We start from the raw sequence: 18109 nt of genomic DNA on the forward strand, positions 1-18109 counted from the left end.
ACTGTCCCTGGGCACAGTGCCAGGATGGGGAGGGGGCGGGTCTGTACATTTCTGCTGCTTCTACTCAAAGCAGATGCAACATGGGGGCGCCCCTGGCACAGGGAGAGGCACTTGTGGGAATAGACAGGCACTCAGGAAAACATGTAATACATTGCACACGTGTAGCATCCCCGTGCCTAGAGACATGCAACATTGCAGAGTTTACACCAGAATATGCACCAAACATACCACACTGCAGTGTACGGATGTGGCTCCTACGTACAAGTGACCCACAGCGCTGAGCACATATGTGGCATTTGCAAACATATAGCATTCCTACCCACAGGAACAAGCAACATGTATTCAGGACCTGAGCACATGTTAACACACCATGCATGTGTGTAGCAGTTGCATGCACAGAGCCAGGCAACATTGCAGCGCACACACAGGGCACCTGTATGCGTAAGCACATGCAAAGTTCGGCGCACCTCAGTGGCACCTGCATGCACAGGGATATACAATTTGCAATGCACAGCGGGGAGGGGGAGCAAATGCTTCAGCCCCCAGGGCTGGGGAGACCCTGGCTGTGTAAGATGCTTCCGGCCTCGGGTATCGCTGGAGGGGCATCGCGGATCGCCTCATCCTGCGGTCCAGGAGGCCGCGGGCAGGGCGGGGGCTTACCCGGGACTTCTCCCGCGCCGGCGCCTGGGGCTCAGGGCGGGGAGGGGGAGGGCGCGCTTGGCTCGGCTGGCGCTGCTCCCCCTTTAACAGGAGGCGGCGCGCGTCGCCCCCGCCCCCCGCCCCTTCTCCCGCGGCTCCTCGCGCCCGGCCCGGCGCGCGCCCCCTCCCGGGCCCGGCCCGCGCAGGCGCCGCGTCCCGCCTCGGCCGTCACTTGGCCCGGCGCGCGCTGCGGGCAGCGGCCGGAGCGGCTGGTGGAGCCCGGTTTGGCGGCGGCGGCGGCGGCGCTCGGAGACCTAGGAGGATGCGGCGCCGGCTCCCAGAGCCCGGGGCTGCGGCCGCCGCCCGCGAATAGGAGGCAGCGCGCGGCGCGGGCGGTGCTCGGGGCGGGGGAGAGAGGCGCGGGGGGCGGCGCGGCGAGGAGGCGGCGGCAGGAGCCCGCGCCCGGCCCGGCGCCCGCCCCGCGCTGCTCCGCGGCGCCTTTTCTGCACCCGCCGCTCCGCGGAGCGGGAGCCTCGGCCCTGCGCGCGGCTGCCGCGAGCTGCCCCGCGCCCGGCCAGGCCCCCGCCTTAGGGATGGCAAACTTGCGCCCCGTGGCCGCCTCCGCCCGCGCCGGCCCCCGCTCCTGCTGCTGACGGCGCCCAGGTGAGTGCTCGGCCCCAGACCCCAACCTGGTCCCGCACCGAATCCTCCCGGCGCGGTCCCGAGTTTCCGCACCGGCCCGGACGCGGGGCTCTCCCCTAGTCCATCTCTGCTGAATTCTCCCCCGCCCGAACTGAGTTCGTTCAGCACCTACCCACTCCCTTCTCTTTGGGAACTTCCAAGCCCGGGGTCGAGGCCCCCTTCATCTCCGGTGAGTCCCTTTTCCGCCCCCCTCCCCTTTACCCATCTCTGCTAAAGCCCCCCACCCCCACCCGCTCAGAATCCTGACCCAGACCTTACTCCCATCGCTGTCTCGAGTCTGTCTCAGTCTGGATCAGGGCAGTGGGCCCCCACCTTGGTTAGAGCTCCTCTCTCCAACCTGCAGCTCCACTGTGTCTCCCCTTTTTCAATCCCCCCTCCTCGTCTGGATGCTGGACCCTGCGTCTCCCCTCCACTTCGTGGAGTCCTCCCTGTCCCCATCCATGTCTGCCCATAGTTACTGCCTTTCTGCGCTCCGGTACCCAACCATGCTTCCCCTCTTATTTCTGTCCCGATTGCCCCCACCCCCATATCTGCCCAGAGTCCCGCTGTCCCTCACCGATCTCTGCTGCAAGTGTCCTCCCCCTCAGCCTGGACTTGGGGCCGTGTCCCCCATGTCTGCTCCAAGCCCCCTCCTCTCCAGCCGGGATCTCGGCTGGCCTCGCAGCCCTGACTCCCGTGTCCCTCTTTGGCCGGAGTCTATCTGTCCATCCCCCATTTCTCTCCTCCCACCCCCGGGGCATAGAGCCGGGCACCAAGCGCACCCTCCCGCCGCCCCCGGGGCTGGCATGATGTGTGTGTCGGGGGGGTTGTAGGCTGTGAAGTTGGCGGCCACTCCCGCAGTCAGCTCGCTCCGAGGGAAGTCCTCCGCGCCGCGGCGGGTGCAGAGCGGGCGAAGGGTCTGGTGTCCGCGGGGGGAGGGGCCCCCGGGCCGAGAGAGACTGCCCGCCTCGCCAGCTGCCGGCCGGGCCCCTGGGCGTCCTCTGGCGCCCCCTGCCCGCAGCCCTGGACCCGCCGCCCCTTTTCCTCCCGCGGGCAACCCCAGGTTTCCGCAGCCCGAGCAGCGGTGGCTGCAGGACTGGCGCTGGGAAGTCCCTGGGGAGAGGAGGTCGGTGGGCGAGTCCGGGTGCCCCCTCGTGCTGGCCGCTATCCGTGCCAGAAGAGTCCTGGTTGTCAGGCCATAGTCTCTAGGAATGGAGTGGAGTGGGGTGGGGTGGCGTGCTCATCCCTAGCAGCAATTCAGGAGCCCTTTCAGCCATCAGGCACAGACCAGCAGGACTGGCCCCTGGATTTGAGATGGTCTGGATGGGCTTGTTCGGGCTTGGGCAGGTGTCCCCAGGGAGCCTCTATCTGTCTACCCCATGGCAGTCCCCACTAGGTGGGGGCTGGGGGCAAAGGTGGCCTCTGTCTGACTTGGGCATGAAGTAGGCAGTGCGGGAGTCCCTCTGGCCCTGGAACAGAGAAGGCACCTGGGGAGTGTCCCTCACTCTGACACAGGGCTGGGGGTCAGTGTGGACCCTGTACAGGTATGCCATGGTGGTGGTGGGGGTGTGTGTGAGGGAGGGTCTTCCCTGGACCAAGACTGACTGACAGATTTCCCCCTCTTCCTTCTCTGCCTTCTTTTCTCCTTCTCTTCCCCTCTTCTACCCCCTCCCCCATCACTCTTAAGAAAGGGATAGATCTAGCCTGGGGTGTGTGTGGTAGGCATTTCTGTAACCCACAGTGGGTTCCAGCTGGTCTCTGCCCTCTTCCTCCCCTCCCGGGTCTTAGGTAATGGAGCTGAGTAAGTAGTTAGGAACTCAGCTTTTGGTCAGATGACCTGGGTTCAAAAGCTGTGTGACCTGGGCAAGCTACCTAACCTCTCTGAGCCTCAGTTGGCCCTCTGTAAAATGGGTCAGTGATCACTGCCTCATATAGTTGCAGGGAGAATTAGATTGTGTAGAGCGTCTGGCACCTAGTAATGCTCAACAATGATAGGTGTGTTGGGCTGTTTCTCTTCAAGGCCAAGGTCAGGCCCCTTTCCACTCCACTCCTAGTCCCAGAGGAGAACTGCAGAACACGTTCTAGTGCCTTCACTCCAACCCCCAGGATAATAAAGCCAGAAAATACCTTTAGCTCCCCAGAGTCTCCCCTCTCCCTCACCCATCCTTCACTATCGCAGGGGACTGCTCTGGGGTCAGCTCTGGCCAGAGAGGCATCAGTGAAACCCAGGCCAAGGTCTCTGAGGTCCTGGTTCAAGTGCAGAGGCTGGGGAGTTGGGATAAGTACAGAAACGAAGCCCAAGTCCAGGTCCCCAAAGGCAGGCTGCCAGTTAGGGGGGCCCACGTGGGAAACCAGTTATAGAGGAGCACCTGGGGCACAGAGGAGCCTCTGCCTCCCTCCAGGAGGTCAGAGCCATCAGGAACTTTCCAGGGCAGTTAGTGCTTCAGGTCAGAGTTAGGGCCTGAGGGCCCCAAGAGTTTGAAGAAACCTGGCTTGGGCATGAGTGGCTTGGTGAAGGCAGGTAAGAGGGAGCGCGGGGGCTCCAGTCCATGACGTTCTGCTGGGCTAGAAGTCCTCTGGACAGTGTGGCTGGGCCTGGGTCCCACCGGGGGGTGGCAGCCCCTCAGCCCCCCGCCTGCCGGGGCAGCCCTGACATTGGGGAACAAAAGCTTTTGGTTCCTGTAGCAACGGAGGCTCCAGCTGCTGCAAAGTTCCGGGGAGGCGGGCGGAGGGCGGCTGAGTCACCGCCCCCTCCCCCGCCACCGCGCGGCACCGCCCTCAGGGGCTGGGGGCCGCCCCTCCTCCCCCTCCTGTGGTGTGCGAGAGACGCCCCAAGCACCCCTCCGCGGCCGGAGGGACCCTCGAGAGAGAGGCGCAGCGACCTGTCTGCCAGTCCGAGAGGGAGAGGCCGCCCTGGGGGGGTCGCCCCCTCCCCTCGGTCCTGCCCATCAGCTGGAGGGGTGTGCGCCCTCCTCGGTGCCAGAGCTCCGGGAGAGGGGTCCTCGAGGACCCCGCCCCTCAGCCGGTGCATGGGCAGGGGACCCGGAGGCCCGGAGTGGGGGTCCCCGCCTGCGTCTTGGCCTGGGCTCGGCCCCGCAGCGAGCACCCGGGAGGCGGAGGGTGAGTGACGGGCGGGCGAATTGGAGCTGCCAGGTGGATAAACGCGACGGATGTGCGCGCCGCCGCGCCCCCTCCCCCGCCCGCCGCCCCTCCCCCGCCCGCGCCCGGCTACCGGCTCCCGCCGCCCGGCGCCGCTGCTCCCAGCGGGAGGGCGGGTAGGGGTCGATTCCGGGGATCCCGGAGCCCGAGCCCTTGCCCCGAGGTGCCCCTCCCCGCCCCAGTCTTGCCTTGGCCCTGCCAGCTGCTGCAAAAGCCTCGATTCCCTCATTGGTGCAGAAGGGAAGCCTGAGGCTGGGCAGGCCTGTGGGGTCTGCGAGGAAGGGGGCCTGAGTGTGCTTGGGCAGAGGGTGGGGTCTCAGGTTTGCTGGGGGGCGGCAGGCATGCGGTGAAGGGGGGCGCTGAGACGGCGATCACTCCACCCAGCGATTCATCCTTCTCCGTCCAGAGAGGTCCTGAGGAAGGAGACCTTTTGATCGTCCTCCAATTAACCTCCTGACCCAGGAAGTTCTTCCTCAGAGCTGACCTCCCTACCTCTCCTCTCTAGCTCTTGTGCATGCAGGGGTTTGTGGTCTTACTGGGCTTGGAGGTGGCAAAGCCACTCTTGTGGTTCAACCCAAAGAGGCTTCCCAGAGGCAGGGTGAACCTGAGCAGGAGGCAGGGGAGAGTTTGAGAGGTTCTGAGAAGAGGGAGGGGCGGAGGGGAAGGGCTGTGTGAGTGCGCTCCCTGTGCCAGGCTCTGAGGAGGTGTATGCAATCCCCAGGGCCGGGAGCATGGTCTCCATTCCACAGAGGAGGAAACTGAGGCTCAGGGAGCCCAATGATGGCTAGTCACCACTTGGGCTGCCTGTGAGGCAAGGATCCTTCTGGGTGCTCTCCCGGGCGCTCTCTGACCCAGCCTGGAATTGGGCTCCTTGCCTTATTTTGTGGGTGGTGAGTGATATAAAAAAGGGGCTCCTAATGTCACAGGAACAATGAGGGTCATGCATACCCAGAGTAACACTCCAGAAGTGGTGTAAAGGGGGTGTCTGATGGAGACTGAGAAGAGGAGGGGCTTGGGCAGGGTTTAGACATGGCTCAGTTCTGGAGAAGCCAGGCTGTGCCTCTGGAGGATGTGGACCTAGTGCCTCTCGATGGGTTGGGGCTGTGGAGTAGGGAGCAGCAGAGGGCCAGAGGTGGGGGGCGGGAGGTCTGAGCCCCCAGCTGCAGAACACAAAGGGAGGAGCAGCAGGTCAGATCCAGCCTGACACGTAGCTGTCATATGCTGAGTCTCAAAGAACCAAATACCTGTTTGCGCCCACGCCAGAGAGTGCGTTTGCATCTCTGTACATGTGTACAAGTGTCTGGCTCTTTACACCCTTGTAGATGTGAGTGTGTGCAACACTGTGTGCACGTGAGTTCACGCATCTGTGGTTTACACGGATCCATGTGCATGTCTCTGTGTGCCTGTGAATGCCTGTCTATACGTGCATCTGTGCATATGTGCTTTTGTGTGCATGTCCGCAGGCACAGGGATCTTCAAGCCCACATGGGCTGGTGTGTGTTGGAGATTTCCCGCCTGCTCTAAGTGGGGGAGGCGAGGCCAGTTGTAATGAGCTCCCACCTCCCCTCCGTGAAGCCGCAGCCATGGCCTGGATTTTTGCAGCCTGCTTAAAAATAATTGGGGGCAGCGGGGGGATTGCATGTCACTCATCATCAGCTGCTGGCTTCGCTGGTGCCGCAGCAGACTGGGCAGACGCAACGGTTTGGGACAGGCATGTTGTGAGGCAGGTAAGGCTAGGGGTCTGGTCCCTTTTTCAGCTCTTGGGGGCAGTGGAGACACAGCCCGTTCTGGCTTCTGCTGAATAACTCCAGGTGGGTCTGTGGGGAAGGGTGGGATGGCTCCTCTGCAGTAAATGGGTCTGCCTTGAGCTTCCTCCCCACCCCCCATTACACCCCAACCCGCGTGTGCCTGGGGAGGGGCCAGTGCTGGTTTGTGGCTAGGGCTGGCACCTGGCTGAGAGTTGGAGCATGCCGGATCTGGGGCAGTGAGGAGCTCTGTAGATACCCAAGGATTGGAATTCTGGGGTTCTAATTCCTGCCCCCGCCCACTATTTAGACTCCTGAGCAGCCAAGGGAATAGCTGCCCCTGGGGAGCAGGTGTGTCTTGGGAAAATCTAGCCACACCTGTGAACTATCCTGTTTGTGATTTAGTTCCCAGAGCTAAAGGCTTGTCCATTGGACCTGAAGCCTGAGCAAGGAACAGGACGGAGCAGGAGGCTGTTGGTGGTAGAGAGAGAAACCTGGGCTGGGGCCTCAGCTCCTGGACTCCAGTCCCACCTTGGTCACTCTTGTGTGATCTTGAGCAGGTTGCCTCCCCTCACGGAGCCTCATCCTTTCTCCTCTAATGTGGAACAACCAGGCTCTAGGGGCCCATCCAGCGCTGTGAGCAATGTGTGGGCATGGAGGAGGGAGGCAGTGTGGATCACTCCGGGCGCAGGGCTAGAAGTGGGGCTGAGCCAGCCCAGGCGCCAGGCTCTGGCTTCCGGACAGCTAGGGTGGAGGCTGGGCAGGCTGTGGGCTGTGGATCTGTCCTGGCCTGGGGGGTGGGAGGGCACCTTCTGGTGCTCCATCCCTCAGCCCTTCTTGTCCCCTCTGGCCTGACTGCCCTGTGTGCCTGTCAGGGAGGGCTTGGGGCCTGGTTGCCCTCCCACACCTGGAGGACATTCACACCTGCTGGGAGTCAGTTTAGTGCAGCGCTTTGCCGGGAGGTAGAAATCAGTGAACTCTGCTCTCCACTCTTAGGAGCTTGAAGATTCATGAGATGAGCGAGCCAGTCCTAGGGAGACAGCAAGGGATGGAGGTCATGACTGGGTGATGCAGACTTTCAGGCAAGGGCTGTGGGAGCTAGGAGCAGGGAGATGGCTTGCTGGGCTCCCTGTGGGTAGCAGGCCCTGAGCCAGGCCTTGGAGGATAACCCCATGGTGGGAGAGGAAGAGGGGTCCGAGGGGAATTACTGCACCCATTTCGCAGATGCCTCTCCCCCTTGTTTCCACTAGGAAATCCACAGCCGCGATGCTTAGGACCTTTCATACTTGCCATGCCCTCCCGTGGGCGTGGCCCAGGTTGTGCGCAGTCCCTGGCACCCTGGCAATAACTCCTCCCCTTTCTCTCCCACTCAGTAAAGCAAGAGAGTGAGAGTGACATTGTTCTGGGAATAACTTTGAATTGCTCTGATTTATAAAAAAGCAAATCGTTGTCAAACATCGCTACTTTGACGATTACTGCTGGATTACATGTGACACGCCTCACAGCTGATCACGACACACTGTGGGTCGGAGCAGCAGTCCTAGGGAATACAAGTTGGGTGGTGGGGATGGGGCTGGATCTGCACGTCAGGCCCGGATGCCTGTGGTTGATGAGAGTGACCGAGGATCGAGAGGCTAACAGTAACAACGACAGCTGGTGTTACTTAAGGGCTTACAAGAGTCCAGGCGCTCTCCTGCGTGCCTCCATTTTACAGGTAAGGAAACTGAGGCTCAGAGAGGTCAAGTCCCTTGTCTAGGATCACACACGTGGACCAGGGTGACTTAAGAGAACAGGGTCTGAACCGCGAAGCCCACTCTGCAGCTGGCTCCAGGAGATTCAGCACCCATGCTGGCTGTGCTTGGGGCCACTGACTGCTGTCTCTCTCCACAGGGCAAGGGACATAGGATGACCCCAGCCTGTCCCCTCTTACTATCTGTGATTCTGTCCCTGCGCCTGGCCGCCGCCTTCGACCCCGCCCCCAGCGCCTGCTCCGCCCTGGCCTCGGGCGTGCTCTACGGGGCCTTCTCGCTGCAGGACCTCTTTCCTACCATTGCCTCGGGCTGCTCCTGGACCCTGGAGAACCCTGACCCCACCAAGTACTCCCTCTACCTGCGCTTCAACCGCCAGGAGCAGGTGTGCGCCCACTTTGCCCCCCGCCTGCTGCCCCTGGACCACTACCTGGTCAACTTTACCTGCCTGCGGCCCAGCCCCGAGGAGGTGGTGGCCCAGGCGGAGTCGGAGGTGGGGCGGCCAGAGGTGGAGGAGGAGGCAGTGGGGTTGGAGCTGTGCGGTGGCTCGGGCCCCTTTACCTTCCTGCACTTCGACAAGAACTTCGTGCAGCTGTGCCTGTCGGCTGAGCCCTCGGAGGCGCCACGCCTGCTGGCGCCCGCTGCCCTGGCCTTCCGCTTTGTGGAGGTCTTGCTCATCAACAACAACAACTCCAGCCAGTTCACCTGCGGAGTGCTCTGCCGCTGGAGTGAGGAGTGTGGCCGCGCTGCCGGCAGGGCCTGTGGCTTTGCCCAGCCGGGCTGCAGCTGCCCTGGTGAGGCGGGGGCTGGCCCCGCCACCACCACACCTCCAAGTCCTCCTGCTGCTCACACCCTGTCCAATGCCCTGGTGCCCGGGGGCCCAGCCCCGCCTGCTGAGGCCGATTTGCATTCGGGGAGCAGCAATGACCTGTTCACAACCGAGATGAGATATGGTGAGTCTGAGCAGGGCCCGGTGGGGTGGGTGTGTCCAGGGGGCTGATGGTGCCCGTCAGGCAGACTCTGGGGCCATTCATGGAGTTGTTCACTCACGTCCCCTCTGTGTCCAGCCTTGTCGAGATGTTGGAGTCACCAAAATGGCTTGGGGTCAGATCTCACTCTCAAAGAGTCTGCAGTCTGGGTGAGATGAATGGGGAACATAAATCAGATAATGCAGCTTGATAAACCCAGGGAGGGGCACCCCCCCCCAATTGGGCAGTCAGGGAAGGCTTCCTGAAGGAAGTGATACAAGAGCAGAGATCTGAAGGACAAGTGGAAGCCTGCCAAGCCGGAGGAGTGGTGAGGGCGTTCCAGGCAGAGGGAGCAGTGTGCACAAAGGCCCAAAGCTGGCACTGACCGTGGCAGACCCCTGGCACTGCAAGTTGACAAGTTTGCTTAGAGGCTGGAGTAGGCAGGGGGCAGGGATGTGCTCCTGCCCACATGGGTCAGTGATTCTGGCAGTGGCCCCAGGGTCAGGGCAGAGGGAGGCACAGAAGAATGTGCCTGGATGAAGAGGCCTGGGCTTCGAGGCTGCCGTGGAGCGCTGAGCTGGCTCAGCTTCCAGGGTCCCCTGTCTCCCCCCTCTGGGCCCATGTCTTCTGGGACCAAGGCCGCCAGCTGCTAAAGCTTCCTGCTGACTGGGCAAAAGCTCTCGAGCCCTTGAGTCCTGCCTGCTCCTGCTCCGCCCCCCCCAGCTCCCTCCGCCACAGCCACCTTCTGCTGACCCTCCTTCCTGCAGCTTCAAGGCCCCAAGCCCCTCAGCTGGATCCTACATGCCTGCTGAACAGTGCTGGCCAGGGACTGGCCAGGCGGCCTGGCAGGGAACAGGGGGCCTAGGTCATGGGGGTGGAAGAGAGGCAGATGGGGGTCTGTTCTCTAGCTCTAGTACTAATAGGAACTTCCCTCCCCTCTCTGGGCCTCAGTTTCCCCATTTGGGATAACGGATGCTGGCCCACCCTTATGTTAAACAGGGATGTTAAACAAGGATGGAAGTCAGAAGGGGAGTCTGGATCTGACTGAGAGTATTTACAAGGAGGAGGGGGTCTCGTGCGAGGGCTGCTCGGGGTACTGGAGGAGCGTGCTGGGTCCCCATCCCTGCTTCTGAGACCAGAGCCCTGGAGTCGGGAGCTGCCTTTGACTGTTACCTTGAGTGGATCCCATTTTTTTCCCCATCAGTTTCTTCATCTGTAAAATGGGGAGATATCCCTGAATTAATCAGAGGGCGTCTTTATCCTGGCAATAGCCTCTCCCAATGCTTTGGGAGAGGTGATGCTTTGCCTCCCCACGAGACACCTGGCATCACGCCCATCCGTGGCATGTGCCCAGTGGCCTTGCTCTGGCCTCTCCACTAGGCCGGCTTGGCCTCTAACAGTGGTCGATGAAGCCGTCCGAGTGACAGCCAGGCCGTGGGCAGGTTACAGGCCCTGGAGGCTGGCCTGGGATTTAGTGCCTGCAGGAAGAAATTGAATTTCGCTTCTTTGTCGAACATCGGCGGAGAGCACCGGGCATATATCAGGAGGTTTATGGCTCTTCCTGCCTGGCCGCCACTGCCTGTCACTCTGTGGGGGCCTCCCTCATCGTGCTCAGCAGAGGGCAGGTTCTTTTGTCTGGCTCTCCCTGCGGTCCATCGGCCCAGTGGTCCGCAGTGGATGGAGCAAGGCTCTGCCCTCATGGGCGGGCACCATCTGGGCAGGCTGCCATGTGGAGCACAGAGCCAGGAGCAGCCAGCTGGGCTTGACTGAAGCCGGAAGCAGGAACTGGTTGGTAGCTGGGGTGTCTTTGGGGGTCAGAGAGGGCCGGTGACGGGAAGGGCACCATCGTCCCCACCAACATCAGAGCCTCAGCAGGCGCCTCTGGGACTGAGGACGAGTGGAGACTGGATGCTGGTTGCCTCTGGGCATGAGGCCTAGTGTGAACTCTGAGCAGGGAGCCCTGGGCTCCCAGCAGTTCCCAAGCCTGACCTCTGCTCATGCCCCTTGTCCTGCTTGGCATGTTTCCAGGCTGCTCCATGGGGTTGTCTGCAGGGAGGGCTCTCTTGGGGCATGCAGGGGGTGATATAGCATCAGCCATCATAAGTGAGCTCACTTGGCACACTGGCTTCCAGAGCTGGGCTGGCACAGCCCCTTCCTCTCTCCTGGCCGGCAAGAGGCTCTTCATCTCTGCCACCTCCTCCCTTCTGCCCAGCCTCTCTGGGGCGAGAGGTGATAGGCACACGACTCAGTTTGTTCCATGTGGCAGGGGGCATCTGAGGGCCGTGGCATCATCAGGGCCCAGAGTACTCTGTGCCTGGTGGCAGTGCCACCTTTGCCAAGCCCTTGGCCTCAACTTCATGCCTCCCTCACCTCCTCCCTGCTGGGCCAGCTGGACACAGGTACCAGTTGCAGGAGAACCGGCTGGCACATGGAGCTGCCAGATTGAGGACGAGATTGGTGGAGATGGTGGTGAAGGGGGAGAGTGAGACCCTCGTTCCAGCCCCTCTGCCAGGCACTGGGGCAGGGGAGCTGTGCCCGCCTTCTCTGGGACGCCCCGGGTAGGATCAACAGCAAGGCCATGTGGGGTGGGGCTGGATTGGTACTGGAAGAAAGATGAGGCTGGGAGCTGGTGGGCAGTGATGGAGCGGAGTGACTGGGTCTGCCTCAGAGCCGAGTGCGTTTGACAAGAGGGTACGGGCGCCTGTTAATTTCACGCAAACTGCCTTTGATAGATCTCTTGTTATTTTTGGTGAGTTGAGCCATAAATTTGTGCCATCTTGCTGCCGCAATCTGTTAAATAAGGGGAGAGGAAGAAAGGGAAGAGAGGCAGGAAGGAGCTTGGCCGAGGATTGGCACAGAGGCTGGCTGAGGCCGGGGCAGGAAGGCGGGTCGTAGAGGTAGTGCCAGCTGCAGAGCCCAGCTCCTGGGGGCCGGCCACCAACCTGCAGTTCCTGCCCACTGACCCTCCCATCCGGAGGAGGCACCAGCCAATGAGGATGGCTGTTCAGAGTGACACCCAGGAGCAAGTGTCTCTCACTCTTGCAACCCCCCTCCCTCCTCTGCCACACTCTCTGCCTCCCCACAGGGGCATTGTCCCACCCTTAGCTGTTTGCTGCTAGCCCACTCTCTCCATCATCCTAGCTCCATTGCTGAGGCGAGGCCACTGGGTGAGCCTGGGGTCTTCTGAGTGGCAGGCCTGGGAGGTAAGAGTGGGTTCAGATCCCCATTCTGCTGCTGTTGCTGTGTGACTTGGACAAGGTTTTGCCCCTCTGGGCCCCAGGATCCCTGGTTCTCTGTGTGTCATTTCTGTGATTCAGACTCCAGTGACTCCCCACTGTGGCCCAAACTCCTCAGCCTGGTGTTCCCTCCCTGCCCTGGACGCAGCGGCCACCTGCTTTCAGCGTTCCCTGTCATTCTCTCCTGCCCTTTCAACTGGGCTTCTCCCTGGGCCTGGAACCCCCTGCTTTCTGGCCTCTCTGCTTTTGCTTGGGCTGTTTCCCTCACCTGGGATGTCCTTTGCCCTTGATTATCCAGAACGTCCCCATCCTTCCAAGCACAGCTCAAGCCCTCTCTCTTCTAGGAAGCTGCCTCTCACCTGTCCAGCCCCATCCTGCACTGGCCTTTCTCCTCTCAGCGCTCAGGCCCTGCTCTCTTCCTTTGGCCAGCCTGTCTGGCGGCAGGAAGTGGGGCTCTACGTGCCTGTGTGGGGCTCCAACATCAGGGAGGCAGTGTCTCTCTCAGGGTGGGGTGGGGGGAGACCTAGCATATGGGATGCGTTTCCTGGAAAGTCCTTCCAGCCTAGATCTGTGCTGCTGGATCTCTGAGTGCTCCATCACGGACGGAGAGTGGGGCACAGACTCCCCAGCCATCTCAGCAGGGACTGAATCGCAGCCATCCATCACACACGTCTTCACATCTTTATCAGAGTAGAGTTTGTGCCAGGCCTTGGGCCGGCTCTGAGTGAATGAGATCCCAGCTGAACCAGACATGCCTTCTGCCCTCTGCGGGGGAGAGTGACCACCAGTGTACACTGGTGGTCAAGGTCACAGGCTGAGGTCACCTAGCCCTGGTTCAAGTCCTGACCCCACCACGGACTGGCTGTGTGACTGTGGGCATGTTTCTTCACCCCTGTTTCATCACCTGTGAAATGAGGGTGGTAGAGCTATCCCAGAGTAATGTGAGGATTAAGCAAGAGAATGTGGGTGAGTGGTTAGCGCAGTGCCTGAGACATGGTGAATTCCTGATAAATAGTTGCATGTGTTACAATTTAGCGTCATAGGGATGACGTACGTGTGTGCCTGATGTTGAGGGAGGAGCAAGAGTGAGGGATTAAACTCCAAAGGGATGGGAAGGCAGACTAAAGAAGGTGATTTTGAGTTGGGCTTTGAAGAGCGAATAGGAATTCACTAGCCCGTGAAATTTTTCCTTAAATCGAATCGCTTTTTAAATGTAGTATATTAAAAAGAAATTTCATACCATAAATGGAAAGAGAGGATCACTTATCTGAAATAGGAGATAACCGAAGAAACAACCACAGTGGAAACAAAGCGACATCATTAAATTCCAGCTCGATGCTTGTCCCTCCTCTCAATTTGTTAGAAAGAGAAATTAGCACGTGCTGGGCATGTGTTAAAGTCTCGGACTTTTATGAAAGATAAAGAGACTATCTTTTTTTTAAATCTTTTTTTATGAAAGATAGACTTTATCTTTCATGCATTTGGAAGGATTAAAAGTAAGGTGACCATATAATTTACCATCTAAACCGGGACATTTTTGAGGTTGTAAGGGGGAAGGGGTACTATTAATTACATGAGGGCGACAGGTAAAAACTGGATTGGCAGATTGGCAAAGAGTCACCCTAATTGAAAGAGACCTGGAAAGGGGGTCACTTCCCCAGTCCGTGATCCAGTGTTATTTAACGGCCTGTTTGTGAGCCAGCCCAAGTCATCCCCCACTGCACGTTTTGGGAAACCCCGCGGGAGGAAGGGCTTTCAAGGTAACAGAGGAAGCAGCCTGTGCAAGGGCATGGAGGAGTGAACGGCCCGGGGTGGGGAGCTGGAAGTAGACTGGTGTTGCTGGACGGCAGCCCCAGAGGTGGGGGACAAGGCCAAGGCTCCAACTGCCGTCCCCAAACTCTGGGACCTCACCCTGCTGGCCGAGGGCTTCCAGGCAGCAAGAAGTTGGGTGCTGTGGGGGAGGCGGGGTAAGTCAGATGTGGTTCCTGCTCTCCAGGAGCTCCTGGCCGTGTCGGGGAGGAGGCAGGGACCCAGCCAGCCCTGTTGGGAGGCTGGGCAGATAGGTGAGCAGCTCAGTGAGGAAGTCATCAGAGGGGCACTGGCGTTCTGGCTGGGCATCTGGTCCTCAGAGATAGACAATCGCGTTGGACTGCGGAGGTGGAGCCTGGAACTTTCAAAAGCCACCTCCCTTTGCCTCTGCCCCCTGGGATTCCGAGGCACGGTGGGGTGCAAGGAGCCCTGCTGGGCTGGGGAGCCATGAAGGGATATGACAGAGCCCTGTCTCAAGGGGGTCAGCTCGCGCCTCCTCAGGGCTCGGGGCCAGCCTCAGGGAGGGCTTTGTAAACCGCACCACTCTCTCGTGTGGAAGAGATGATTATCGTGGTTATTTTTAACACGTTCATGACAAAGGAGGCTGAGGGGGCTGGTCTGTGTGGAGCCTGGGGGGGGGCAGAGTCTGTGGATCACGGCGTAGCAGGTGCCTGCAGTCCTGCTCACTTGGAGGGAGCCTCTGCCCACCCTGCCTGCCCGTGCCAGGGTTAGACCAGAGTGGCCCCTGTGGGTCAGGGTGGAGCAACCCTCAGGGATATCTGGCCCATGTTTGCTGAATGTCTGTCTTGTGTCTGACTGCTCAGAGGTAGGCCCTCTGTGCAAGAGGGGTGAGAGAGATTGAGGCCCTTCCTCAGGGCCCATGAGAGGGATAAGCCCAGGATACTCATAGCTGCAGCCAGGAGGCAGCCTGGGGTCTATGCCACAGAAGAAAGGACGAGCATACCCAAACTCCTGTGTGGTCAGCCTAGGAAGGCTTCCTGGAGGAGGTGGCATTTGACAAGTAGATGATTTTGGCAGATTGAGGTGAAGGAGGGGCAGTCCAAGAGGAGGGAACACCATTAGCAGATGCATGGAAGGAGGAAAGTATTTGCAAGTTCAAGGGGTAACAAGAAGTGAGTGGCAGCTCCTTTTAGTTGAGAGCTTATGGTGTTCCAGGCGGTCCAAGTCTCTTATTTCCTTTTCTTCTCACGATAAACCTGTGGTAGGAAATCTCATTATTTTCAGTTGCTTTTTAAGCTCAGAGAGATGAAGTGACTTGCCCAAGGGCACACAGCAAGACTGTGGCAGAGTTGGGAATCAAACTTACCTATCTGTCTGGTTCCCAAATCTTTTGTCCTTCCCGCTGGCCAACATGACCTTGCAGTGTGCTTGGCTGCCTGGTGGGGAGGGGAAATCAGGCCTGGACAGGGCCATAGGGCCGGAGCATGCCAGGCTAGAGGTCTACACTGTGGCTGTGGCAGTGGGGAGCCGTGGAAGGTTCTTCTGTAGGGGAGTGTGTGGCTGGAGCTGGGCTCCCAGAGGATCACTCTGGAGGATACAGAAGTGAATCAGGCTCACCGTGGGGGAGGGGCAGGTAGATGTGCAAGGGAGCAATTAGAAAGTGGTAGAAAAACAGGATAATAGAGGCAAGTCTGAGGGGACTTGATGGGGCGAGGGGGTGACTCGGGGACCTGTGGGAATTCGGAAAGGCCTCTCTGAGGAGGTCTGAGTTGAGGTGCATTTTGTCAGAGCCAGCGCAGTCCAGTAGAAGGAGTGTGGCCCCCCGAGTCCGGGAGGCCTGGGGTCGATCCCACATCAGCCTATCTCCAGCTTGCGACCTCGGGGATCCCATCCTAATGAGCACTCAGCAAGTTGATGGCGAGTGCACAGTGCCCGGCACATGGGAGTCGGAGTCGTGCAGCAAACCTCCTTATTCACAACAAAACAAACAGTGAAGGGGTCCTCAGGGCTGAGCCGGGAGGCGGGTCCTAGGCGGCGGGTCCGGCTGTGCCCGATGCAGGCAGCCAGGTGGGAAAGCTGATGGATCGCAGGATGGCGAGCATCGGAGCCCCTGGTCCAGCAGGCCTGCGGAGCTCACCAGGTGGGACGCCCAGGAGCTCTGGGGGTGCTCACACCCCTTCCTGGACCCCTCCTGGTCCTTGTGGTTCAGCGTTCTTTCAGACTTCCCCTGCCGTGGGCCCAGAGCCCTGGGGCCTGTACGCGGTACATGCTGAATGGACGTTTATTTCAGTAGATAACACTTCTGGTCTTATCTGTCCTCGTCCCCCTTCAGGGAGAACTGGCTTTCACGTGGGGGTTAGATAAATGCTGGCCTCTTCTCTGAAAGAGGTGGGGTGGCGGTGGAGGAGAGAGTGGTCACTGTAGGTCCTAGCTGTGTGACGTTGGGCTTGTTCCTTCCCCTCTCTGGCCCAGCCCGGGAGGCTAGGAGAGGGACTCAGAGCTGGACCTGGGACACGTTCTGGTTTTCAGATAGGCTGGAATCTAGAAACCATCAACACCACCTCTAGTTATATCGTGGGGCTGGCCAGCAAACAGTTGGTGAGTGGTTAGTAGAGGACACGGGGACCGCAGGAAGCCAGCGTGGAGCCTGGCTCCACGCAGCACACACGGCAGTGTGAGTCCACGACAAGCAGGTCAGGCTGGTTTCTCACGTGTCTGGGTTTGATGGGCTTCCCGGGTGCCAGGCTGGTGGATGGGGGTTGCGACAGACACAGTGATGGTCAAGATGCCAATGCAGGAGCTGGATGAGGGGACTCTCGGCTGGATTTGCAAAAGGTGGGAGAGCATCTCCACAATGTTTGTTAATAAATGGGTGTCAGGCTCGGGGGTGGTCTAGGTGGAGGACTGCTGGGCAGAGCTGATGCTCGAGATTACAAATGACCGTGACCCCCGTGGGGTACAGGGGAAGCTAGGAGCAGTCGTGTTCATCGGTGTCTATTGATATTTCTCAGGGCCTGGTTCTGTGCCAGTGTTCACTGTGGTCAGGAAGATGGCTCACACACAGCTTCTTTTAAAGGGCTCATGGGTCGGGGGAAAGTTCAGACAGTCAGAAGATGGAACCATCTGTGATGAGAGGGCACAAAGGAGAGGGGACAGCCAACCCTGCCTGGGGAGTGGGGGATAAGGAAGAGTTCACACACGAGAGGTCATTTGAGGTGGGTTTTGAAGGTCAAGTAGGAGTTTTCCAGGTAAAGAAGGTGGGGAACAAGCAGGTGGAGGTTTGAGAGGACATGCTGAGTTTGAGGGCCCCCTGTCAGAAGACCTGTTCAGGAGGCAGGAATCTATACAGGAATGGAGCATGGGTGGGTTGCGGGGGGGATAATGACTTGAGAGCAGCCATTCAGAGGGGTTATTTAAGCCTTGGGCTGAGGGAGCGTGCAGTGAAAACAGGACAAGCGTGGATGCTTGATGTGGGAAGCAACAGGAAGTCAGAACCAGTCTAGGAGCCTGAGACAGGAGCCAGAGAGGTGGGAGGAAACCAGGGGAGCAGGCGAGGGGAATGTTTCAAGGCGGGAAGAGTGAGCAGGGCCAAGTGCCCAGGGGTCAAGCGAGAGGAGGCTGCACAGCGTCCATAGGACTTAGCAATAAGGAGGGCGGTGATGACTTTGTCAGAAACAGTTTCAGCAGAAAGATGTGGTCAGAAGCCAGACTGCAGAGAATTACCAGGCGAGGCGACATTTGAGCCAGGACATGAGTGGCAGGTGAGAAACTGGAGTGCCAGCTGTGGACCACTCGGTGGTGGTGAAGAGAAGCCGGAGGGCAGTGGCTGGAGGAGGAAGGAGAGTCAGAGGAGGGCTCCCTCCAGAATGGAGGCCGCCTCAGTCGGTGCACGGGCTGCGACGGAGAGAGAATGCTGACGAGGTGCTGGAGAGAGGGGATGATGGATGGGTCCTCCTGAGAAGGGGGAGGGGTAGGCTGCGGGACCAGGCCTGGGGGGCTGCAGGGAAGTTGGGAGTCACAGGCGTGGAGCAAGAAGTCGGGGGCTCCCGTGTCAGCTTCTGCTTTGCCTGTCAAGGAGCTTGTGGCAGAGAGAGTGGGCCGAGATGGCTTGAGGAGAGAGGTCAGGGTCTGGCCCGGCCAGCCAAGGTGAGGAATGGCAAAGG

At 59.8% G+C, this 18109-nt stretch overlaps 1 protein-coding gene across 20 annotated transcripts in view; it reads left to right on the forward strand.

The window, feature by feature from the left end:
• The first annotated feature begins 1060 nt into the window (after nucleotides 1-1060).
• ADGRB2 (adhesion G protein-coupled receptor B2) overlaps nucleotides 1061-18109 on the forward strand; it is a 36599-nt gene continuing 19550 nt past the window's right edge. For 3 of the 20 annotated variants that reach the window (XM_070595814.1, XM_070595821.1, XM_070595831.1), the window contains exons 1-2: nucleotides 1063-1302; nucleotides 8115-8925. In XM_070595814.1, the coding sequence (XP_070451915.1) occupies nucleotides 8130-8925 (796 nt within the window). In that variant the 5' untranslated portion in view covers nucleotides 1063-1302; nucleotides 8115-8129. Of the gene's footprint in view, nucleotides 1303-4138; nucleotides 4441-8114; nucleotides 8926-18109 lie in introns of those variants that run through there. The other 17 variants (XM_070595847.1, XM_070595874.1, XM_070595869.1 and 14 more) reach the window with 12 other exon arrangements.

The sequence above is a fragment of the Equus przewalskii genome, chromosome 2 (genome assembly GCF_037783145.1).
Source record: "Equus przewalskii isolate Varuska chromosome 2, EquPr2, whole genome shotgun sequence".
NCBI classification, from domain to species: Eukaryota; Metazoa; Chordata; class Mammalia; order Perissodactyla; family Equidae; genus Equus; species Equus przewalskii.